The 26,327-nt window shown below is 46.3% G+C and overlaps 1 protein-coding gene across 1 annotated transcript in view; it reads left to right on the plus strand.

Moving 5' to 3' along the window:
• The first annotated feature begins 16,897 nt into the window (after positions 1-16,897).
• The window catches only part of LOC107119420 (putative polypeptide N-acetylgalactosaminyltransferase-like protein 3), a 66,501-nt gene continuing 57,071 nt past the window's right edge, over positions 16,898-26,327 (plus strand). The window contains exon 1 of the mRNA XM_015421886.1: positions 16,898-16,943. Within this exon, the coding sequence (XP_015277372.1) occupies positions 16,902-16,943 (42 nt within the window). The 5' untranslated portion in view covers positions 16,898-16,901. The remainder of the gene's footprint in view (positions 16,944-26,327) is intronic.

Raw genomic sequence — 26,327 nt, forward strand, 5'->3', positions numbered from 1 at the left:
ATAAAGCAGTCAACACTCTTTGAAGAAAGCAACTAAGGCGCCAAAGGAAGGAGGAGATGGAATGATTGATTAATTAATTTTAACCATGCGCTAAGGGGCCACATGCAGAAGGGGAGATCCCATCCATCTGTGGTCCACTGAGGAATGACAGCTCTAGATTTGGAAATACCTGGAGATTTTGGGGGTGGAGCCTGGGAAAGGTGGGGTTGGGGGGAGGGACCTCAGCAGGGTATAATGCTATAGAGCCCACCCCGCAAAGCAGCCATTTTCTCCAGGGGACCAGGACTTGGTCATCTGGAGATCAAATGTAATAATGGAAGATCTCCGGGTACCTCCTGGAGGTTGGCAACCTAATGTCCACTTCATGTGTCCACGATTTCAGGTGTAGCCCTACTGTAAATGGAACACTGGGCCCTTCTGTGTGCAAAGCAGGTGCTCTGCCACTGACCTAGAAAGCCTTTTTAACCCAAGCCGATGGAAGAAGAAGAGTTGGATTTTGTACCCCGCTTTTCTCTACGCTAAGGCATCTCAAAGCGGCTTACAATTGCCTCCCCTTGTTCTTCCCACAACAAGCACCTCATGAGGCAGATGGGGCTGAGAGAGTTCTGAGAGAACTGTGACTGGCCTGAGGTCACCCAGCAGGCCTTATGTGAAGGAGTGGGGGAATCAAACCCGGTTCTTCAGATTAGAGTCCACCCCTCTTAACCACTACACCACGCTGGCTCTGGAACAGTGTTCCCTCTAAGCTGAGTGAATGTGAGCTAGCTCACAGTTTTTTTTAGCCTCTGGCTCACACATTTTTGTCCTAGCTCAGGAAGGAGGGCTCCAGAGCAAACTAATTTATGCAACAGCCAACTCGCTCGCTCACAACTTTAATGCCACTAGCTCACAAAGTAGAATTTTTGCTCACAAGACTCCACCGCTTAGAGGGAGCATTGCTCTGGAACTGCCTCCTTCTGGATCAGACTGCTGGTGCATCCAGTACGGGACTGTCTGCTCTGAACAGCTGTCAATCTCCGCTCTCTCAAGCAGAGCAGACTCTTTCCCAAGTCCTGGTGCCTGAGAAGCTTGTAATGGAGACTGAACCGGAAACCTTCTGCAAGCAAGGCACGCACTGTTCCTCTGAGTGATGCTACATTCCACGGGAAAGAGCAAGGTTCTCCTTTGGTAGTACTAGAACACTCCGAAGAAGGACATGAGACACCAGTATGAAGTTAACAAGTTTATTGACGGCCGATCTGCAACAGCTAAACATCCTTACATTAGAGTGAGTTACCCTAAACTTGGCCAGTGTCACCTTTCACTTCCTTTATTGTAAAAAGGTAAAGGTAAAGGTTCCCTTGCTCGAAAGCCAGTTGAATCCGACTCTAGGGTTGCGGTGCTCATCTCCGTTTCAAAGCCGAAGAGCCAGCGCTGTCCGAAGACGTTTCCGTGGTCATGTGGCCGGCATGACTAAACACCAAGGCGCACGGAACGCTGTTACCTTCCCACCAAAGTGGCACCTATTTATCTGCTTGCAATGTCTTGCTTTCGAACTGCTAGGTTGGCAGGAGCTGGAACTAGAAACGGGAGCTCACTCCGTCTTGCGGCCCCCAGGTCTCAAACTGCTGAACTACTGACCTTCCACAGCCTGCAGTTCAGCGTCTTAACCACTTGAGCCACCGCAGCTCCTCCTTTATTTTAACCTGCACATAAAAGACCTTTTTGAGGTGTTCAAGGGGTTCATCTCCCTTCCCCCGTTCCACTCCAGCAACAAAAGGTTCGGTTGATGCTTTCTTAACCACCAAGGACATTTCTGCCCAGCTCACTGGGCCTCCCATTTACTCGCCCAGGGCAGGGAATTATGTTCCTGCAGCCCCAATTTTCTGCTCCAAGAAACTAAGTAGTGGGAGAGAAAAAAATGGCCTCCACATAGCGACATTCTAGGACGCTCTTGGAAACTCGGGAACAGCCCCCCTATCCTTTGATGTCTCAGGGTGCCTGCCAGTCAGTTCTACCTATTAGAGCAACTATTCCATCCCAAACTAGTTAGGGTCTAACCAGTCAGAGGAGGAGGAGGAGGAGGAGGAGGAGGAGGAGGAGGAGGATGATATTGGATTTATACCCCGCCTTTCACTACCCAAGGGAGTGGCTTACAAACTCCATTCCCTTCCCTTACCCACAACAGACACCCTGTGAGGTAGGTGGGGCTGAGAGAGATCTGACTGAGAACTGCTCTTTTTCAAGAACAGCTCTTGTCAGAACTACGGCTTGCCCAAGGTCATCCAGCAGCTGCAAGTGGAGGAGTGGGGAATCAAACCCGGTTCTCCCAGATTAGAGTCTGCGCACTTAACCACTACACCAAATAGCATGCCTAATTAGAGAATACCACTGCTTGCCAGGACACTGTGGAGCAGGTGAAAAATACCTTCCCCCCCCCCGGCCCCAGTTAAGGTGGCCAGCTCTGGATTGGGAAATACCTGGAGTTTGGGGGATGGAGCCTGGGGAGGGGAGAGACCTCAGCAGGATATAATGCTATAGAATCCATCCTCCAAAGTAGCCATTTTCTCTAAGGAAATCGATCTTGGTTGTCTGGGGATCAGCTGTGGTAGCAGGAGATCTCCAGTTTCCAGCTGGAGGTTGGCAACCCTACCCCAATGCCAATTTGCAGGCCACTTAAAGGACTCACACTCAGTCCCATATGATGGGGCTAATCCTGCCCTATCCGTAGAGAGAAGGGGGGTGGGCCAACTTGCAGCAAAAACTGGTACTGAGAGCAGTGACAGACTTAACAGTTGTACCGTGATTTCAGACAGCTGTTGATTGTTCCGTCCCGTCTAGTAGCCAATCCCATTCCGGTGTCTTATTTAAAACTGGATCTGGCACAGAGCAGCCTCCTCCAGCCTCACGGTTCAGGAACAAAAATTTTAAATAAATTATCACAGCAAAAATTCCCATGGAGTCCTATTTCCAATTCTCACCAACTGGTCAGCGTAATCTAGTTTTCCATATGCACTATATATATTTTCTGGGTTGCAGCCCAGGCAGAAAGGGGAACTTTGGAAAGAAACTAGAGGGAGGGGGGGAGAGAATGGCGTCCTCATTCTTTCATTACCGGGGCCCCCAAATCCTTCATTTGGTTCTCAGAAGGTGCTCTAATTCATCACAGATTAGTTACCTTCTGAAGATAAAAGGCTTTCTCCTGTACGTTGTGCAGCTTCCTTTTAAACATGAGTTCAAAGACGTACAGCGTGCATGCACGAGGGTGCACAGACTCTCTGTCTCACACGCGCACACACACGTTATTCCCATTTTTCAGCCTTCTCTTCCTGACTTGTTCGCCTGCAGCCTGCTGGCACCTCTCCAAAGCTGCCTACGTAAATCCTCCACATCAATGAAATCTGGTCCTGCTTCACTCCTATGTGCCACAAAGATTTGGTCCTTTCGCCACAGCTGTATTGGGGCAGGAAACAAAAAGGCCTTTCAGCAGACATGCAAATGACAGAGCACAACAGATGCCTCTCTCTCTCTCTTTTTTTGCAAAATTTTAATTTTTGTCTTTTTTCCAGAGAGGAAATAAAAGATGCAATCCACCTCTCCCCCCCACATATCCCTAGTGTTCTTCACATCCATTGTATTGTAGAATAATAACAGAGCAAGCTGTATTTTGTAATCTGGAATCAGGATATTATTATGCCTTCCCCACATCTAGTAGCGAGCAGTCCTAGGGCAGGGATGAGCAAATGTTTTCTATTCAGTCTCTTTCGAAAATGTTTCTATTTTTTTCATGTATGGGTTCAGCTCTCTACTTCTTGATGCTGGCTTTGCAGTACCATTGGTGTTGCATGAGGTAAATACATACATTTTACAGGGAAACAAATGCAAAATGAATCATTGTTTTGCTTTACACAAAAGACAAGTCAAAGCTGGGGTTTTCAGTGGAACAGAGTGGGGATGAGAAATTCAAAATCACCCCTAATCCAAGATGCCCATACTCTATCTTTCTAGAACATTTCTAACCCGGTCTTCCTTCAAGGAGCACAGAGCACTGTAAACAGGTTATCTCTTCGTGGTTTTATTCTCACAACAGCCCTGTGAGTAGACTAGACAAAGAGAAAGCAAGGGGCCTAGTGTTACCCTGTGAGCTTTGTGGCATCATGGGGATTTGAACCCAGGTCCTGTTTGGAGTCCAGTTGCCAGAGCGACGTGGAGCATCACATCCTGGCGATGGCGGGTGCAGCGCGTGGAGCCATCCCCGCGGCAAGGCTCCTGCCAAGAAATACGATTCCCCCGCTGGACCTTGGTAAGCCTACCTGCTGCCCTGTCCTTTTAACTGAAGATGCCAGGGATTGAACCTGGGGCCTTGTATATCAGGCCCATAGCCACAGTGGGGCATCTCGGGGCTAGGCCCCCTGACTTACTGGCAAGGCCCCACAACTTCCCATCCAGCCCAGGGCCCTGAGCAGCGGCAAATGTGGGGAAGGAGCCAGATATTCCTCTGTAGCTGTCTGGCAGGAAGGGCCAGCTACGGTGGCCCCGTTGAGTCAGACAGCACCTCTCTATTTCCCCCCAGAAAGTCTATTTAACTTTAATTCAATTGCCTTCTGTTCAAGTAACCAGTGCCCCCCAAGAAATTTAAATGCCCCCTGACTAAAAAAAATCCTGACTATGCACCTGTTCTACATGCCAAGCAGGTGCTCTACCACTGAGCCACAGCCACTCCCAGATTTGCAAATGTACAAGTGGAGCATAGCAGAGGCAAGTGAACGCCTATAAAAAGGCAGCATGGCCCCCAATCCTGCCTCACATTCCCAGACAGAGTTTCTAGGCTCACACCCCATCTTTACCTAAACTGTAACTCTCTTTCTATTCAGAATGAAAATTTGGCTCCCCCAGACTATTTCTGTGCCCCTTCCCCTTGGCTGGAGCTCAGCCGCTTTCTCCACTCTCTGTTAAGTAGTGGTTGACCAAAGCAGTAGAGAAATTCTCAGCAGTTGTGAAAATACCTCCTGTCATTAAAGTCTCCTATTGATGAAATGTCACTGAATCATCCTGGCTGATCGGCAAGCCTTCTGCCTGCCGAAGGATGACCTTCTAATACTGTAACAGGTGCTCTTCCATTGTCATTGGACAGACCAATGAGGAGGCAAGACAGAAATCCTGAGTAATGAGGTCTAAACTACATGTTGATGTTGGGAGATCTCATGAGAGCCAGAGCCAGATTCGAGTCCAGAAGCACCTTAAAGACCAAAACAGTTTTTAAGATATGAGCTTTCTAGAGTCAAAGCTCCCTTTTAGTCAGACAGAAGTAGGAATGGAGGTCAGCCAGGGCTCTTTTTGGGCAGGGACGCACAGGAACGGAGTTCCGGCTGGCTCCCCAGTTGGCCACACCCAGCAGGAACTCATTAGCATAATTGGCCACACCCAACAGCAGAAACTCATTAGGATTGGCTACATGCAAAGGAGTCCCTGCTACAAAAAAGGCCCTGGGTTTGGACAACAAACAAGGTAAACAGAATAACAAGCAAAAGGTGGGTGTGGCTGGATAACCACACTTCTGGTAACATGGGGGTGCGGCCTAATGTGCTAATGAGCTGTGCTGTCATGGGTGTGGCCTAATATGCTAATGAGTTTCTGCTGTTGGGTGTGGCATATTATGCTAACGAGTTCCTTCTGGGCTTTTTCTACAAAAAGAGCCCTGCAGGTCACTGAGTCCTTAGATCCCAGTCAGAAGCAGTGTTCCCTCTAAGCTGAGTTAGTGTGAGCTAGCTCACAGTTTTTTAGCCTCTGGCTCACACATTTTTGTCTTTGCTCAGGAAGGATGGCTCCAGAGCAAACTAATTTATGCAGTAGCCAAATTGCTCACTCACAACTTTAATGCCAGTAGCTCACAAAGTAGAATTAAGGTGGGAAGGGTGTTGCAAAGAAGGGAGTCTGGATGCAAAAGTACAGGGCAAAATGTAATGAGCATGATTAGAGTTGTTGTTGTTATTATCATTGTATGGCATTGTGTGTAGAATAGCCAGGAGATCCTAAGATTGTCTGGCAGCCAGGAGTTCTAGAACTTTAAGCGTTATGCACCACTAGGTGGTGAGCTAGACTTGTTTTTAAGGCATGAGACATTTCAGAGGGGGTTTGCCATTGCCTGCCTCTGTGTCGCAGCCCTGGTATTCGTTGGTGGTCACCCTTCCAAATACTAGCCAAGGCCGGCCCTGCTTAGCTTCCAAGATCTGATGGGATCGGCCTAGCCTGAGCTGTCCAGGCAGGTTAGAGGAGAGGAGAGGAAAGAAATGCTTTGGGGTAGAAAATTAAGCATCTGTAGTAAGATTGTGATAGTGGTGGAAAGTGCCATCAAATCACAGCTGATTTATGGTGACCCCGTGGGATTTTCAAGGCAAGAGATGTGGTTTGCCTTTGCCTGCTTCCACGTCATGGCCCTGGTATCCCTTGGAGGATCCATCCAAATACTAGCCAGGGTCTACCCTGCTTAGCTTCCAAGATCCAATGAGAGCAGGCTATCGAGGTCAGGATATCTTCCCTCTGCTCCATATTAATGTTCATTGGGGGGGGGGGAGAGAACACTGCACAAAAGCAATCTTTGATGTGTTCACTTGTATAATTGCATTCAGATTATTTCTGTGCAGTGTTTTACAGGTGCATGTGTGCATTCCTGCACAACAATACCTTGATGCAATTATGCTCGCATTCAGGTTTTTGTGTGTGGTGTTTTTGTCCCACGCACATTACGGTGGCAGGCTGGAATTAAAGCAACAGGTCTGAAAGTATAATACTATGTACTCTATCTGGAACTGGATAGCCTTGGCTATCCAGGTCAGTGCTCTGTAGTACGAGAAGGATCCTAAATTTTGTTACCTGGATTGGGGTCACATAAGAGGGGGGTGGTATAATCCCTTTCCCCTTGCCATTCGATTTCTGAGCATGTTATTTTTAAAGATCCAAAAAATTGCTAAGTATAGCTAGCACCTTTCTCATCTCAGAGAGCATAGTTTCCAGTGTAAACCTAGTACATCCCTGCTTTTTAAAAAGGAAGTGCACGACCTATCGTTTATTTATGCTGACACATTGCCTCCTTTCTGTAACTAGACAGAGTCCCCACACACACCAATCCCCCAAACATTATATTACATAGAAAGGGGGATGTGCGGTAAATCTCATTGCTGTGTTGTCCCTTTCATAAAACCCCAGTTTTTACTAAGATTCAAGCAATGATTTATTTCAGATTGTCCTAAAGGGAATGAAAGTTCGATAAGGTTATGTATCTCTTCTGGAATTGCAGACAGGGTTAGTTTAATAGCTATGAGGAAGTAGTTTAATAGATATGAGAAATAATAATGCAAGCACTGGAAAGTGTATAGAAGATGAAGGGAGGGATATATTCCCTGCCTTGTCAAGCAATTAAGTGTGGAGATTCAAGGAACAGGTAATTTAGAAGTGAAAATAGTCCCAGGTTCCTTGTTACACATAAATATGGAGTGGCAAAGATATTATAAGTGCAGGCAAGGCAGGCGGTTTTAGTGTTTATTTGGTTTTAAATTCTCAGATGCCCTAAAATGTAGCAACAATCTGTCTACAGGCTGACGCTTCCAAACTGGTAAACGGTGAACAGTTTGTATCTGCACATTTTCTAAACTGCCCCAGTTCTGTTTGGTGGTGGGAAGTGCCGTCAAGTTGCAGCTGATTTACAGCAACCCGGTAGGGTTTTCAAGGCAAGAGGCATCCAGATATGGTTTGCCATTGCCTGCCTCCGCATCATGACCCTGGTATTCCTTGGAGGCGTGTATGTGTGTGTGTGTGTGTGTGTGTGTAATTACTGAATTATCTGTACACATTATCAATTCTTGCAGAAAGCTTGGGTGTGCTTTCCCAGAGATCCTTGAATTGTGGATAAATGCACTTAGGAATCTCACAAAATTGGGGGGTTTTCTCCTGATGTGATGTCTGTGCACACAGACTCAACAGAACTTAGAAGCAGGGATGAAAGTAAGCTGGCATGAGCTGGCACAGACTAACGGTAACTATGTGGCTGAACTGGTGCCTCCGTTCTTCTGCTTTGAGTCCTCTGAGAAAGAAAGTACTGGTGAGCAGTACTTTCCCTCTAAGATGAATTAATGTGAGCTAGCTCACAGTTTTCTAGCCTCCAGCTCACACCTTTTTGCCTTCGCTCAGGAAGGAGGGCTCCAGAGCAAACTGATTTATACAGTAGCCAAATCGCCCGCTCACAACTTTGATGCCAACAGCTCATAAAGCAGAATTTTTGCTCACGAGACTCCACGGCTTAGAGGGAGCATTGCTGGTGAGAAATTTCAGTTACTTTCGCAAGTTCTTAGGAAAACTGTGGGAGCCATTTCAAAGAACAGCCCTGCTGACCTGCTGTTCTACTTTGAGTCCTCCAAGAGGCTGAGACACTCAGTGGCCATTCCTGGTTTCCACTCCACTCTCTACTCCCAGAGGCCTTCTTTGCTTCTCACTGAGTATCTACGCTGCCACCAGCCAGTCAGCTTCAAGTACTTGAAGGGCTGTCATATAGAGGATGGTATGGAATTGTTTTCTGTTGCCCCAGAAGGTCGGACCAGAACCAACGGGTTGAAATTTAATCAGAAGAGTTTTCAGTTAAACGTTAGGAAGTACTTCCTGACAGTTAGAGTGGTTCCTCAGTGGAACGGGCTTCCTCCGGAAGTGGTGGGCTCTCCTTCTTTGGATGTTTTCAAACAGAGGCTAGATGGCCATCTGACAACAATGCAGATTCTGTGAACTTAGGCAGATCATGAGAGGGAGAGCAGGAAGGGTTGGCTCAGTGCTCAGTTATTGTGGCCCTTTCTTACATGCCCAGGGAAATGCTGATTGCCACTTTGGGGTCACCAAGCAATTTTTCTCCAGGCTGGTTTGGCCAGGGAACCTGGAGGTTTTTTGTCATCTTCTGGGCATAGAACAGCAGTCACTGTGGGTGTGGAGGGGGAGGTATTTGTGAATTTCCTGCCTTGCGTGGGGGGTTGGACTAGATGATCATGGAGGTTCCTTCCAACTCTATGATTCTATGGTTCTATGATTCTATCTTCCATGAAGAGGACTAGCAGTCCTAGTAGTCAATCCATGTTGCCATTTACAGGCTCCTCCCAGTGCCCACATCTCCTGCTCTCTCTGATTAGCTATCACAGGGACAGCTTACTACACTTGTTCACTCTGGGGATCTAGCGATCTATTGACCAACTGCCTGCTTTCCTCCAGCGTCCTTTAAGTAACATGTTCGAGTAGGGTTTAATGTGGTTACAAAGAACAAACTTCCAATGTTTAAAGTAATGAGAAATTTATTAGAAAGAAAATATCCATACACATACTCTGCACAGCAATAAATCAAGCAAGGAGACAAAGAAAAGGTGCACACATGCAATCCTCTGTCCCTTCACTATGTATACCCTAACTGTTGTTATTGTGGGGTAGGCTATTTAAACTTAAAGTTACAGTGATATATCAGTAATCCATGACATTGAGTCTTTGTACAGGCTGCCTGCCCTTTGTTAGGGCCATATGGTAGTGGTGGCCATCCAGATGGAGTGTGAGGTTTGCAGCCCTAGAATCCCCAGTAGTCTGATGTAGCCCACAATGGAGCATGCTTTTCCATAGGCACTTTTACCATGTTCCCTAAAACTGTGCAGTCATAACAATTTGACACTCCGCCCTATGTTTACAATCTTCATGACACGACGGGATCTTTAAATTTTAAAAAAAGGATTATCTTTACTATTCCCAGTGGAAGATCATGACATAGAATCCCAAAGGGATTAGGGTGAGACTGATCAGTACAAAGTTAGGAACCACCAGTGGAAAAACTGAACTTCCAAAACCTGCATTTCTTTAAAAAAAATTTTTTTTTTTACAAAGGCTTGTTATACAGAATTAGGGGTGGGACTGATGCTTATTCTAGCAGCCTTTATGAGATATCTCCTGCCTTTTTTTAATTGTTTCTTGGATACCCAAGTCATTAGTGAGAGTGGAAAGAAAAGCACATTTAGGCAGGCAATTAGGCAAGGTTGTTGGAGCATGGAAATGAAGATTTCTGCACGTGGTGCATATTTGCAAATGGGGACAATGTTAAACCACCAAAGAATATTGAAATCAAAACGGCTTTTCCTGCTGTGCAAATGTCATTTGTGTTAAGTTAAACATAAAGGGCTGTTCCTTTAAACTTGGGGATGCTCCATGGCTCAGTGGTACAGCTTGGGCTTTGCATACCAAAGGTCCCCGTTTCAGACTCAGATGACCAGGTAAAAATGCAGAAAAGATGAATATATTAGATAATGGAACCTCCACGTTGGAAGGTAGTATACCCCTGAACACCAGTCATTGTGGGAAATTGCTGGGTAGAGCTGTAGCGTTCCATGCCTTTCTTGGGGGCTTCCTTCAAGCATCTGGTTAACCTAGGGTTGCCAGCTCTGGGTTGGGAAATACATGGAGATTTGCGGGGGTGGAACCTGGGAATGGCAGCATTTGGAGAGAGAAGATATCTCAGTAGGGAACAATGGCACCCTCCAAAGCAGCCATTTTCTCCAGGGGATCTCTGTCATCTGGAGATCAATTGTAATAGCGGGAGATCTCCAGAAACCACCTGAAGGTTGCCAACCATTAAGTTAACCAGTCTTGGATCTAGTGTTCTTTGGTGCTGGGTGGCTTCTTTTACGGCTTCCCCAATGCCAGTTTTCCTCATCCCATGAGTAGCCCAATCTAGATTCCTTATGACCTTTTATAGTCAGAGTGGCTAGAATGTCAAATTAGCATTTTGGAAACCTAGGTTCAAATCCTCACTTGACCTTTAAAAAAAAAATTCACTGAGTGACCTGGAACTAATTGCTCTCTCTTAGTCTAATCTACATCTCAGGGTTGTTGTGAGGGTGAAATAGAGAAGAGGAGAACCATATAACATCCATCAACTCCTTGCAAGAAGGACAGGATAAACATGTGGCAGATGGATATAATCTGTTTCAAGGATCCCTGGAGGAGGAGGAGATTGGATTTATACCCTGCCCTTCAATATCTGAAGCAGTACTGAAACACCAGTAGCTCACAAAGTAGAATTTTGGCTCACAAGACTCCACAGCTTAGAGGGAGCACTGTTCCTGATCTATTGGTTTATTTTGCCTATTTTTTTTCTGGAAGTTGGAGCAGCAGTCTTCCTAATGGAACTGCATTTAACTGGAGATGTCAGGAGTTGAGCCTGGGGCTTTCTGCAGTGTTCAGTGTTCCCTCTAGACTAAGTTAGTGTGAGCTAGCTCAGAGTTTTTTAGCCTCCGGCTTACACATTTTTGTGTTTGCTCAGGAAGGATGGCTCCAGAGCAAACTAGTTTATGCAGCAGCCAAATTGCTCGCTCACAACTTTAACGCCAGTAGCTCACAAAGTAGAATTTTGGCTCACAAGACTCCACAGCTTAGAGGGAGCATTGCCCCAGCTGTGGCCCGGAGTTCTCCTGGAATTACAGCTCATCTCCGGACTACAGAGATCAGTTTCCCTAGAGCAGGGGTGGCCAAACTTGCTCAGCATGAGAGCCACATAGAATAGGTAAAGGTCAGCTGTTTGAGAGCCGCAAGACATGAACAAATATTACAGTCACGTTTTTATTTTAAAATATGCAAATTTGCTTATTAACATTAAATGAGACTGCCAAAATAAAAACAAATAGGGTAAAAACAGATATTGAGTATTATATTTATCTGTCCAATTATATTTATTTGTTTGGTAATGATATTTATTTGTCTAAGAGAGAGAAAGAGAGGTGGAAAGAGAGAGAGAGAGAGAAACAAAGAAAGCAAATAGATTGGAGGGAGGGAGAAAAAGTATGACCCCTCCCTCGCTTCCCCGGCTGCCTTGTTGGGAGCTGCACAATATGTGTGAAAGAGACGCATGTAGCTCCCGAGCCGCAGTTTGGCCACCCCTGCCCTAGAGAAAAAGCCTGCTTTGGAGGGTGGGCTTCATGGCATTATACACCTCTGAGGTCTGTCCCCTCTCCAAATGTCACCTTCCCCAGGCTCCATCCCCAAAGTCTTAAGGAATTTTCCAGTCTGGAGCTGGCAGCCCTATAATCCACATGCAAAACAGGCACTCAGCCACTGCATCACAGCCCCTCCCAATATCAGCCATCCCAAACCAGGAAGCTCCGTTCATTAGTGCTTCCTGTTTTCCCTCCACATACACATGTGTGCCCAAACACAGCCAACAGGCACACAAAGGCTTTTGTATTCTGAAAAGTGGTGGCTTTTCCTTTTGTTTTGATGTTTGCAAGTAATCAGGAATAATGGAGCTGCTAAGAATCTGGAAACTCCAGTGTTATCTTTCAAAATTAATAGTTTCCGCTGCTGGTAGTTATCGTGCTGCAAGAACAAATTGTGCAAATGAATTCTTTAAATAGGAAACCAGGAAACATTGCACTGTGCACTGGGAACTGGACTTTGAAATGCCCATCCATCTCTGTACGGCAAAATGCCAGTTGCTCCCTTGGTATTATTAATTACGTTTCGGTAGCATATATTAAATCTTCTTTGTTAAATAAGCAGTAGAGCCTGTCCAGGCAGCTTTATCTATGGATATCTACCAAGCTTACTGAAGGCATCACAAAGCACTGCCAACCCTACCAGTGTTCCCTCTAAGCTGAGCTAGTGTGAGCTAGCTCACAGTTCTTTAGCCTCCAGCTCACACATTTGTGTCTTCACTCAGGAAGGACGGCTCCAGAGCAAACTAATTTATGTAGCAGCCAAATCGCTTGCTCACAACTTTAATGCCAGTAGCTCACAAAGTAGAATTTTTGCTCACAAGACTCTACAGCTTAGAGGGAGCATTGGACCCTACCCAACTGTGCTACTTTTTGTTTTTCTCCTGGGATCAAGGGCAGCCGAATCAGGCAGAAATCAATGGGATTTCCAAACTGGAAACCAAAGGGTATGGATTACTCTAACATTTTTACCTCAATGCTCATTCCCATACTTTACATCCAAACCCTGCCCTCAGCCTGAAAGTCATCTCTTATTGGTAATAGCCCAGTTAGTGTGTGGGGATATCAGCTTTTCCTCCTAAGGAACTACTCAGAGAGAGAGAGAGAGAGAGAGAGAGAGAGAGAGAGAGAGAGAGAGAATACAGCAGGCACTGTATTATACAATGCATTTTACCTTTGCATCCTTTACGAGCATTATTTACGAAATCTCTCCTACCTTCTGACTGGGATAAAAATAATTCAGATCTCCATTCCTACTCACGTCTAATAAAGAAAGCTTTGACTCTTGAAAGTGGTTTATACCAGGGGTGTCAAACATGCGGCCCAGGGGCCGGATCAGGCCCCCGGAGGGCTTCTGTCAGGCCCGCAGTGCAACTGGCTGTCTTCTGCTTCTTCTTCCAGTTCTGCTGCTGCTGCATCTTGGTAGGTTTGCAGCTTACAGATACACACCTGAACAGCATACTCAGGATTGCAACAGCACAGACATTTTGATGTAATAATTCAGAGCAAGAGGTGTCAGTTATCAGGCACTGTTAAATGAACAAAATATTGCAAGAGGGCTAATGTTTTAAGCATGATTTTATTTTAAGTTTTAAAAAAACCCTTTCTGTTTATGTCCTTTATAAAGTTTATATCTCCGCTACCTGGCATTCCATTTTATGACACACATGGCCCGGCCCAACAAGGTCTCATTTATGTCAGATCCGGCCCTCGTAACAAATGAGTTTGACACCCCAGGTATAGATGTTCCAGAAAAGTTGGGTGGTTACCATCAAATACTCTGTCCTTAAATACTCCTGCAAGGAGGTAGAGATGCAAGCCCTTCCAGGAGCAGGCAAGGAATTCTTGAAGGTGCTATATTTGGTTACAGTGGTGAGTGTTCCAACATGATTGGGGTCCTTTTTGGCTTTGTAGGGCTTGAGGGATCAATTGAGATGATCCTTCAGATGCTGCAGTGGGCTTTGGTGATGGGGAGGGCTCAGGAATCAAGCCTGAGTCAGAGCATCAAACGGGGTTCCTGGAGGTATCTCAACAGCCTCCTTCTGTGGTGGCATCAGATACTTGTCCATTTCTTTTCTGTGTCTTCAGTCTCTTTGCCTGATGCAAGAAGTCCACACTCTGGGCTATGTTTGTTTCAGAGAATGTAGGAGAGGCTCAGTTTCCTTAACAAAAGGAAGATACTGTTGTTTCTTGAATCTATCCAGGAAAAAAAATTTGAACAACCAATCTCCATTATATCTCTTCCACAGGAAGAGGGGAGAAAACAAAACTGTCTCTTGCATATAGCAGTCTACCGAGCACAGAGTCTATATGTTACCTAATTACTCAACTAATTTACTTAATAGTTTCTGGTGATGCTTAATTGCACTTGATTTCTTAATTATGAGATGCAGAATAGCTTACAACTAAATTGTTCTGCCTTCAGTATTACTTCTGCACCAGCTCTAACCGTAATATCCACTTGTGTTTCGCTATGACTGTTCATTGGGAAAAGTTTTATTTTGGATTGCACAATATAACTCTTTTATCTCTCTCCGTATATGTTACACTGTAGTAGCCTGCCAGCCTAGTGTTTTGGAACCATAATTCATGTAATTGTTGTATTGTGTGAACTGGCCAACAAATCGACAAAGTTCAACTACTGTTCACTGGAACAATAACTGTGCCACCCTGGGACACTGACCAATTTACACAACACAATGATTGTGCGAATCACACTACCAAACTGTGCAGCTGGTGGGCTCCTGAACTGTGTGAATGGAACACCATGTATCATCTTCAGAGGCTCATGTGTGGAAGTTTAACCAAAGTTCTCCTAACTGCATATCCATATTTGGAGGAGTGAATTTTTCCCATTTTAAAATTAGTTTCAGTTATATTTTTGTTATGTATTAAGCCCAAGCCTTTCCTAAAGCTGTGCCTAGAACGGGCTGAGCTTGCTTCACCAGAACAATAGCTTGCCTGGATCCAGGAACTAACCTATAGATATTCAGTGTAATGTAAATAGCCTATCACTGGGAGAGGGTGGGTGTTGGGTGTGGCGTTTTGCATGCTTTTAAGCAGGTCTCCAGACCCGCTAGAGTTGTCTTGCAGTTTGCTGAAATCACTGAATAAACTAGAGCTGATCACTGCAATATGTCTAGAACCCAGTATTTAATAATTTCTGTCAGCTGTTTCTGTGTAGTTTATATGTTGTGTGTATGTACATATACACATATACACACACTAGAGATGCCAGCCTCCAGGTGGGGGCTGGGGATCTCCTGGAATTAGCTCTTTCAACTTTCCCCAGCTGCGATCATGTGGATTGAAAATGTAGCTATTAGTATTTAAGGGGATTGCTCAATCTGTCTGTTTACCTGTTGTATCAGCTTGGTTATGTATTTTATATTATTATATGCTTCTTGTGTGTAATTCTGCCGTACAATAAATAAATAAATAAATAATCCAGACTACAGTTCCCCTGGAGAAAATTGATACTTTCGAGGGTGGACCCTATGGCATTGTACCCCACGGAGGTCCCTATTCCTCCCCAGGCTCCACTCCCAAATCTCCAGGAATTTCCCAACCTGCATCTGGCAACTCTAACACAAAAAAACTATATATGCACTGTACATCATTTTATGCAGGGGTCATTTCCTGCAGGAGCTGCATGTGAAGGAATGGGGGATCAAACCCAGTTCTCCCAGATTAGAGTCCGTGCTCCTAACTACTACACCAAACTGGCTCTCTTGTTGAGCCTGTGAACGCTTTTGGAAGTTGGGAAACAGGCAGGGTCATTTCGTAGAAAAAGAGGTGCAGGATCTCATTAGCATAACTCATTAGCATAACTTATTTGCATATGCCTCACCCCCTGACATCATCGGAAGTGTGCACTGGACTGTTTTGGATTCCTAGCTATTGGGGGGGGGAAACGCACAGATCTGCCCTCACATAGGAGGAAGAGCTTGTACCTGAATAAAACTTGGTCTTAAAGGTGCCACTGGACTGTTTTGGTCCGGGGGGCCGGGGGGTCTCTGCAGCTTACCTGGCTGCTTCTTGCTCTGACTGAGGGCTGCTGGGAGCAAGGGGTGGGGCTTGTTGCATGTGACCACCCCCTGGGCTCTTTACTGCCGGAGCTCCGCTCCTGTGTGCTCCTGCAGGAAATGACCCCTGCTAGTCTTAATGATGGTTTCACAGGGACTATGGATGCAGATTTTATGGCTTGTTCCACAATGATGTCTGCCTGAACTAAAGAAAGAAGGCAATTAAACCATCAGTGCTCAAGGCAAACCAGGATTTGGTCATTGGTGAGATGGAACCTGGTCTCACAAACTAGCCACAGTTACAATAAAATGTGGCTTCACATTAGGTCTGAACCGAATTCCTGTTGTCCTAAGAATCCAGAATTCAACGACAGACTGTCAGATTCCAAAGTCTCTGGTGCTTCATTGTCGTAAAGATTGTTGGTTACTTGTGAAACCAAGTGTTGTGTGCGCACCTGGAATAACATCCCCAACTGAAACAGTTTAGTATCCCTGATCACCACTAGTGTCCCTGATCACTACAACAGTCTCGTGTCCCTGATCACCAAATGCTGATCACCACTTTGGGGTCAGAAAGCCATTTTTCTCCAGGCCAGTTTGACCAGGGATCTTGGAGGTTTTTTGTCATCTTCTGTGGATGGAACAGGGGTCATTGGGGGTGCAGGGGGGGAGGTATTTGTGAATTTCCTGCATTGTGCAGGGGGTTGGACTAGATGACCCTGGAGATCCCTTCCAACTTTGTGATTCTATGATTCTTTAGAATGAAATGAAACCACCATTTTCAAAATATTTAAAGTTTTCATGTTGCATTTTTCTTTTTAGGACCCCAGCCATGATCGGCTGTTCTTTTGTTGTGAACCGGAAGTTCTTTGGAGAAATAGGCCTTCTGGATCCAGGAATGGACGTTTATGGTGGGGAAAACATAGAGCTTGGTATTAAGGTACGTTTGACACCCCTGGATTAAAAAGTGTCTGCCTGTCTCTGTATACACTCCTTTCCTTTAGACTTGGAGCCCACGTATGGCAGGTTTGGTTTTAAAAGGAAAAAAGGAGGAGGATGGTCTGGGGAACATCTAGATTGGGTCTTAAATGGTTCCTCCAATGTTGGTAGAGAAATAATAGTGGTTGTTTCGGTTGGAACTTCAGGTAGGCTTTTTTGTCATGGTAAGGGGAGTCCAGACAGTGGGAGCTGGTAAGCTTTGCAGAAAGAATGTCTCTGAGAGAGAGGGAAGACAAACTGAGAAGGAGAGAGAGTTGTAGGTACAGGGACACTGGTGTGGCAGACATCATGGAGACTCCATAACAAAGGAGTTTGTATGGAGATGTGGGAAGAGTCATATGAGAGCCAGCCTGACATACTGGTTAGACTGTTACTGAGCCAGGAAACTCATTGGGTGACCTCAAAGCAGTCATTCTCTCTCAGCCTAACCTACCTCATCTCCGTGAGCTTCTGAAGAGGAAGGCTGGGATGCAGGGCTTTTTTTGTAGAAAAAGCCCAGCAGGAACTCATTAGCATAATAGGCCATACCCAACAGCAGGAACTCATTAGCATATTAGGCCACACCCTGACAGCGCAGCTCATTTGCACATTAGGCCACACCCCCATGTTACCAGAAGTGTGCTCATCCAGCCACACCCACCTTTTGCTTCTTATTCTCTTTACCTTGTTTGTTGTCAAAAGCCAGGGCTTTTTGCATGTTAGGCCACACACCCCTAATTGTAGCCAATCCTAATGAGTTGCTGCTGTTGGGTGTGGCCTATTATGCTAATGCATTTCTGCTGGGCGTAGCCAACTCGGGAGCCAGCCGGAACTCCGTTCCTGTGCGTTCCTGCCCAAAAAGAGCCCTGCTGGGATGTAAGTTGGATAGGGAGCAGTTAAAATCAATGAACTAGAGAAGCTTGAAGTAAATAAGGAGCTGTAAGAAGCAATCCTCATCTCAATAGGCTCAGTATGGTGTACTGGATAAAGTGTTGGTCTAGGATCTGGGAGGTAAAGGTAAAGGTTTCCCTTGCTCGCAGGCCAGTCGAATCTGACTCTAGGTGTCGGTGCTCATCTCTGTTTCCAAGCCAAAGAGCCAATGCTGTCACCAAAGGAGTACCTATTTATCTACTTGCAACTTCTTGCTTTCGAACTGCTAGCTTGGCAGGAGCTGGGGCCAGAGACGGGAGCTCACTCTGTCATGCGGCACTCGGGTCTCGAACTGCCGAACTACCGACCTTCCAGTCTGCAGCTCAGCATCTGAACCTCCAAGCCACCGTAGCCCCTAGGATCTGGGAGACCCACGTTCAAATCCCCATTCTGCCACAGAAACATGCTGGTGATCTTGGGTCGGTCATTTACCCTCTCGGCCTAACCAACCTCACAGGGTTGTTGTGAGGATCAAACAGGGAGGAAAAGAGAATAATGTAAGCCACTTTGAGTCCCCATTGGGGAGAAAGGCAGGATTAAATACAGTAAATAAACCAGCAAATAAATACAGTAGGTCCATTCAGAAGTAAGATCCATTTTATTTAAAAGGATTAGTCCCCGGAAAGTGTTCTTAGAGTTGCAGCTGTAGTTTTGCAGTGCAATCATAACAGAGTCAGTGGGCTTGGAAAGGCATAGCTCTATCTAGGATTGCACTGCCATGAAGTTACGGGAGAGGGAAAGAAAGGCTAGTGTGCATTGCTGGAGCAAAACGTTCTAGCAGCGAAACAAAGCCAACGCTGACTATTGATTTAAAGAAGATTAACATTGTGGATATTTGCTCTTACCGTTAAACAAATAAATTTTCGTTAAATTTAGAATGGACGATATTGCCGTCACAGGAAGTTTTAAAACGATAGGTGAAAGTGTAATAAGCGAGTCAACATGGAATTATAATTCTTTTTCAAGGGAGAATTAATCCATGACTAATTACTGCCTAAAGAACAATGCTTGCTTCTCTGCGCGAAGAACATGACAGATATAAATAGCTCAAGTATCTGCATATGCCGTTCCCATTATACTTGTAATATTAGCGCGGCTTGTATAATGATTCCTAGGAACAATATGTTTAATTGGGTGTATTCTCATTAAAATAATTTTGTTCTGGAATGCAGCGGATGTATTAAAATGTATTCCTGGATAGGTCTTGATCATATCCTTCCTTTCCATTCAGTGTAACACTCAGGGGTATTTTTGGGCAGGAACGCACAGGAACGAAGTTCCGGCTGGCTCCCGAGTTGGCCACGCCCAGCAGGAACTCATTAGCATAATAGGCCACACCCAACAGCAGGAACTCATTAGGATTGGCTACATTAGGGGTGTGTGGCCTAACATGCAAAGAAGTTCCTGCTACAAAAAAAACCCTGGGTTTTGACAACAAACAAGGTAAAAAGAATAAGAAGCAAAAGGTGGGTGTGGCTGGATGAGCACACTTCTGGTAACATGGGGGTGTGGCCTAATATGCTAATGAGTTCCTGTTGTTGGGTGTGGCCTATTATGCTAATGAGTTCCTCCTGGGCTTTTTCTACAAAAAAAGCCCTGGTAACACTGATATCCCCCTCCAATGGATTGCCAGCTCCGAGCTGGGAAATTTGTGGATGTTTGGGGGCTGACACTGGGGAGGGCAGAATTTGAGAAGGGAGCTCATCGGGGATGTGATGCTGCAGGGACTCTGTCCTCCAAAGCTGCCGTTTCCTCCAGGGTTGCTGAATTATGTAGTCTGGAGATGCTGCAACTCTGGGGAGAAGGCCAGGCTCCACCTGGAGGTCGGCATCTGGACCTCACAGCCATCCTGTGAGGTACGTGAGGCTGGGTGAATGGTCCAAGGGTGCATTGTGAGCTTCATGGCTGAATTTTAACTCTAACTGTTAGACAACACTGCCTCTCACCTTATGGCCAAGAGGAAGAGGAGGAGGAGGAAAAAGAAGAGATTGGATTTATACCCCGCCCTTCACTACCCGAAGGAGTCTCAGAGCGGCTTGCAGTCCCTTTCTATTGTGTAGTGGGTTTGCCGCATTGACGAAAGACAAAGACTGGCATAGTGCATAGCATGCTTTATTGGCACACAACAAGACAAGACCAAAACGGCCGGCTGACCAACTATATACCGTATTTTTCGGACCATAAGACGCACCTAGTTTTTAGAGGAGGAAAACAGGGAAAAAAATATTCTGAACCCTGGGGCTGTCATTCCAGTTCCTGAAAGGGTTAAAGGGCTCAAGGCCAAACAAGATGTCCCAGGCAGCCTACAAGGAAAAAAATCAGAGTCTCCCATCAAAGCTTCCAAATGTTTCAAGGGCTGTGTTAGAGAGAAGCCCAGACCCCCCCAGACCAGCTGCTTCCTATGAACCCCTGGGGCAAAAGAGGTAGCATGAATCCCAACATCTAGACCCACAAGCAAACAGTGATTTCCTGCCCCTAGTTCCAAAGGAGAGAAATTCGCAGCTTTCCAGGAAGAAGGCACAAGTCATTCAATGCACTCAAAAGATAGAGAAGTTTGCTTTTAGGCTGTTCAAAGAGCAGCAAACAAATCTCCGGAGACAAGGCAGAGAGCCACAGATCCTCAGCACCCCCCCACACACCCATCTGTTAAAAAGGAGCTTGAACTTACATTCAGCCTTCTTCCCCCCCCCCTCCCAATGGAACAGTCTGCTCTTCCCTTAATTTCTGTGTGATTTGGTTGGGTCCTCTTGGAGCTTGGTTTACTTTCGTTTTTTATGTGCTTAATGGACCTGAGAACGTGCTGTTTAAAATGTAAGTTCAAGCCTTCCCATGGGCTCCGTGGGCTTGGGGGGGGGGGGGAAGGCAGTATTCGCACCATAAGACGCACACACTTCCCCCCCACTTTTTTTTTTGGGGGGGAAGTGCGTCTTATGGTCCGAAAAATACGGTACACCCCTGGGCCACACCCCTGGGTTCCGTTGGTGGGTTTGAATCTCCCGCCACGGTTCCCATTGGCTCCCCCAGTGGAGGGACTAGGAGCCTAGTCCCTATTGTTCTCCCAGAGTCAAGCTCTGGGGTAATCGCTGGCCCTAGTGCCGGTCAGCGGACACAACACTTTCCCTTCCCCTCCCCACAACAGACACCCTGTGAGGTAGGCGGGGCTGAGAGAGCTCTTTTGAGGACTGCTCTTTCAAGAATAGCTCTGACGGAACTATGGCTTGCCTAAGGTCACACCAGCAGCTCCATGTGGAAGAGTGGGGAATCATACCTGGTTCTCTCAGACCACTACACCAAACTGTTGGTTTTATGATACAATGATGTTTTCCCAGAGGGTGCAGCATCTCTCTGTTAGAGCAGCTGCCCTTTGAGGATCAGCTAAAATGCTTAGGGCTGTTTAGCTTAGGAAAGAAAGTTGAGTAAGGGGAGACAAGATAGAGGTCTATAAAATTATGCAGGGCGTAGAGCGAGTGGACACGGAGAAGCTCTTCTCCCTTTCCCTTAATAATAGAACCTGGGGTCAGCCACTGAAGCGGAAGGGTGGCAGATTCAGAACAGACAAAAGGAAGTACTTCTTCGCACAGTTAAACTGTGGAACTCATTGCCACAGGATGTGGTGATGGCTACCAACTTGGAGAGCTTTAAAATGGGAGTGGACAGGGGAGGACAAAGCTATAAACAGCTACTAGTAATGATGGGTATCTACTCCCCCAGGTACCAGAGGCAGGATAACTCTTGTTATCAGTTGCTAGGGGGACTCAGGCGGGAGGATGCTGTTGCAGTCATCCTGCTTGTGGGCTTCCTGGGGGCAGCCAGTAGGCCACTGGACATGATGGGCCTTTGGTCTGATTCAACATAGTTGTTCTTAGGTTCTTTATATCCTCATGTACATACTGGCATAGATAGCAGTGGTAGGGGTGTGTATCTGTGAAAGATCTCAGCTTAAAGTCTGGAAGAAGGAGGAATTAAGTACACTGTGCCAAGTGATTTGGCCATTGGCACTGTGTGGTGTAGTGGTTCAAAGTGCCAGACTAGAATCTGGGAGACCCAGGTTCAAATCCTTACTCTGCCCGGAACTTTTTGGGTAGACTTGGGTAGTTATAACGTTACAGCCTAATCTACCTCACAGGGTTGTTGTGAAGGTAAAATGGAAGAAGGGTAGGATTGCCAGCTCCGGTGCTACCCAAACCAGAGGTCTCCAAATTGATTGGGGGAATTAGTATAATGGGAGACTAGCGAGGGGGTGGGGTTACTAGGGGATCTCCACTTATGTTCACAGGGATTGTTCCCTGAGAACTCTCGAATAAATCAGGCAGAATAACCGGAAAGGTATCCGATATATATAAGAGGCAAGTCGTGCTGGCGACGACTCACCTACTCTCCCATTGGCCATTGTTCCATTTCTAGGCCAGGCTGGACAGTACGCATATTATTTGGGGGGTGATACCCAAAGAGGGCATCCTACACAAATTGCCCTTCCATAGAATGAGTCTGGCTGCTAACACCATGAAGGGAAATACCTGGAGACTGGAGGCAGAGCCTGAGAAGGGTGGGGTTTGGGGGAAGGGAGGGACTTCAATGGGGTATAATGCCATAGGCCCCGCCTTCCAAAGCAGTCATTTTTCTCCAGGTGAACTGATCTCTGTCACCTAGAGAGCAGTTGTAATAGCAGGAGATCTCCAGCCACCACCTGGGGGTTGGCACCCCTACAGAAGCAAGAACCCCAAGCTCCACTCTGAGCTCCACCTGTTTTAGATAGGCAGATGAACAACGTTTTACAGTGAGCTCATTTGACCAGGCTTTGCCAGTGGAGATTAGCTTTACAAAACTGAAGGGCTGCATAGCTCTGCTCTAAGAGTTCTGAAGTAAGCCTGGTGGTAGTACTTTAACACCCCTTTGCTGGTCAGTTTGTGTAATGCAGTCTGTGGGTGTACGGAGGAGGGAGAAACTGGGCACTGGGGCCTACATGCACATATCCCCATGACCATAGGCAAATCCTACTGTCCAGTTTTGCAACACATTTATTGTACATTCAGTTCCTATTTAGGGATGCCATCCAATGTTCCCTCTAAGCTGTGGAGTCTTGTGAGCAAAAATTCTCCTTTGTGAGCTCCTGGCATTAAAGTTGTGAGCAAGTTGATTTGGCTACTGCATAAATTAGTCTGCTCTGGAGCCCTCCTTCCTGAGCAGAGACAAAAATGTGTGAGCCAGAGGCTAAAAACCTGTGAGCTAGCTCACACTAACTCAGCTTAGAGGGAACATGCCATCCCCCAGGTAGGACCTGGGGATCCCGTGGAATTACAGCTGTAGTGTATTCCAAAGCTGCCATGGGATGCAGAATGTATGTGAAACATCTAATTGAACAGCAATGTTAAGCTTCATCCTGGGCTAGGATCCAGATACATCCAATCGTATCGCTAGCCCAGGAACTAACAAGCCAATCACTTCACAGCAAGCTCCCTGATTGGTCCTTATACGTCCGTGATTGGTCCTTATACGAACAACCTTATTGGCTGGTATTTGTACAGTGGGTGTGGCTATATTAGCTGGGAATGTTTAAAAGCAGGACAGCTGCAATGTAAAGGCTGTTCTGGCTATCAGATGTTGATCCGTGTTCGAGTTGTGTTCGAGTTGAAGAATAAAGTTGTGTTCTTGCTGAATCACTCTCCGACTGCTTTGTTAAGCGAGAGACTTAACAACAGCTCATCTCCGGACTAGAGGGATCAGTTTCCCCCGGAGAAAATGAATGCTTTGGAGGGTGAACTCTGTGGCATTGTACCCTACTGAGGTCCCTGTTCTCCCCAGGCTCCATCCCCAAATCTCCAGGAGTTTCCCAACCTGGATCTGGGACCAGAGGACAAAGGGGACTTGGCAACCCTAGCCTATGTGCATTGTGGTGCATGCAGATAGGCCCCTGTGCAGACACATATCTGTTGGGCACAGACAGGGAGTAGGACCAGTGGGCATGATCCTGATTCCCCCTTTCATGCATACCTCTCTGCGCATATTAGTTGTCCTCACTGACGGCAAGTTGTACAGTATGTTTGTTTGTTTTTCATGTGGTAGAGTTACACACAGGAAGCATATATCAATATGAAATGTGTAACCAAGTTGATACATGTATGTAGACCGATTAGGCAATTCCCCCTAAATACTAATGTCTAGATTTTCAATCCATTCAGCCACAGCTGGGGAGAGTTCAAAGAGCTCCATCACATCTCCCTGGAAAGCACGACACTCACATTCCTGTGACAGATGGAAAATAGTTTGGCGGGCTGCACCACAATCATATTTGGGTCCTGGTGTTTTGCCCCATTTAAACAACAGGTCTACTCAACTACCAAAGCCTGTTTGTCTTCTAATTAGCTATCTTCCTTACAATGCAGTATAAACGTGGCAGGATGGTTCTAACTGTCCTCCAAGAAGCCTTTCTCCAGCTTAAGGGAACTTCCTCCAAATTTAAATGACTTTCTCTCACCGAAGAGCTACACATGAACACAGAACTTTAGTCCATCAAAGTCAGTATTGTCTACTCAGATTGGCAGTGGCTCTCCAGGGTCACAGGCAGAGGTCTTTCACATCACCTTCTACCTGATGCTTTCAACTGGAAATACGGGAGATTGAACTTGGAACCTTCTGCCTGCCAAGCAGATGCTCTACTAGTGAGCCACAACCCCTTCCAACTTAAGTTGGAGGAAGGTTCCTTTGGCTAAAGGAAAGCTCCAGACTTTTCTCAGTGGTGGTAGGACAGGGGTAACATCCAGCCTGGTATCCAGCTGTAAAACAGGGCTTCAAGCATCCTTTTATTTATTCACTATTTCTGAATTTTAAACAAAAGTGTAAGAATCCAAGCTGGGGGATATAGCCTACATTTACATAGAGAGGCCTAAGCCCATAATGTAAATCCACAGTTAACAAGCCAGCTGTTTCTGCAGATAAATTAATCCCCAGGCCTTCAGAATGTAAAGGATCTTAAAGTGCTTTGCTTTCAGCATATATTTCAGAAGAGGATCCAAGAGAAGGTAAATACGTAGCGCTGGCACCTCAATTTCACCTGAAGTGAACACGTGATAGTCTTTAGGAGACACTGCTCAGGTAGAAGAAGCTGTGGAGACTTCAAGGGGAATGAAAAGGGCTTCAATTAGGACAGTTAGGTCTGGGGGGAAAGGACATCTTGGTGCCCATCCTGGTGTTCTAAGCTTTGTTTTCCTCATGAGGTGAGTAGAAAGCACCAAAGCTTGAACATCCAAGGTAAGAATGCTAGTTCTTACCTGTGAATGCCCTACAATGGCCTGACTTCAGGATAGTGATCAGGGGTCGTTTCGTAGAAAAAGAGCTAGGGAAACTCATTAGCATAACTCATTAGCATATGCCACCCCCCCTGACATCAGGGGCCCGGCGGTGGACCTGCAAGGCCGGCGGGAGTGCGAGGAAGCCCCGCCAAGGCCCTCCCTGGCCCCAGACAGGCAGGGGTGGGGAGAGGCAGGGAAGAAGCAACTTACCCTCCCTCTTCTCCTGCCTCCTCCTGGCTGAATGAGGGCCAGAAGCGGGGCGGCCGGAAGCCGGGGGCGGGCTTTGTCATGTGCCCCGCCCCCGCACCTCACCCGGGGGAACTGCGATCCCCCGCAATCCCCCCCGAATCGACCTCTGATAGTGATGCTCGAGGAATTTGCCCTTGTCTCTGTGGTAGAGATTATAGAGACATGGGGAGGCAGCCTAGAGCATCACCTGGAAGTTACGTCCCATCCTCCTCCAACTCCACCCTCCTTAGGCATTGCCCCCCCCAAAATTTCCTGGCATTTCTTCAGGCAGTGCTGGAGACCTTGTGAACTACCAACTTACTTGCCATCTACAGGCAGGATGGGAGGAGAAGAGCAGGTGGAAACAGCTGTACTCTTGATGGCAGCTATTTCTTCCAAGTCTCTCTTTTGCTTCTTCACATTTGTGGCATTTGTCACTTCTTAAGGCTCACTAGATTCAAGATTGTAGCCTTAGATGTTATGTAAGTGGTCTAGGCCTGCCAGGTCCTCCGGGGGGTGGGGGTTTTCCCACCGAAAGGGCCCCCAATCTACCGGTCCGGATTCTTCAGTTCTTAGTGATGGCAAACCTGGCACTGGTACCCAGGAGAGCCACTGAGGCTATGGAATGCTCCTCCTAGAGAGGCCCATGTTGGCGCAATTATTCATGGCTTTTAGGCATTTATCTGTTTACTTCAGAATATTTATATCCCACCTTCTCTCCAGGTCGCAAACACATAAAACACAGAATAACCATTAACGGGCAGGATAAATACAGTGCATAAAATAAAAACTCTACCGCCTGATCTGCCAAAGCACTTTATCCTCCACCAAATACCTTCTGAAATAAATAGGGGGGTGCACCCTTGTTTTGAAACGAACGGAAGAAACAAATGAAAACA

Source organism: Gekko japonicus, unplaced genomic scaffold (genome assembly GCF_001447785.1).
Source record: "Gekko japonicus isolate JY-2015 unplaced genomic scaffold, Gekko_japonicus_V1.1 scaffold21, whole genome shotgun sequence".
In the NCBI taxonomy this organism is placed as follows: domain Eukaryota; kingdom Metazoa; phylum Chordata; class Lepidosauria; order Squamata; family Gekkonidae; genus Gekko; species Gekko japonicus.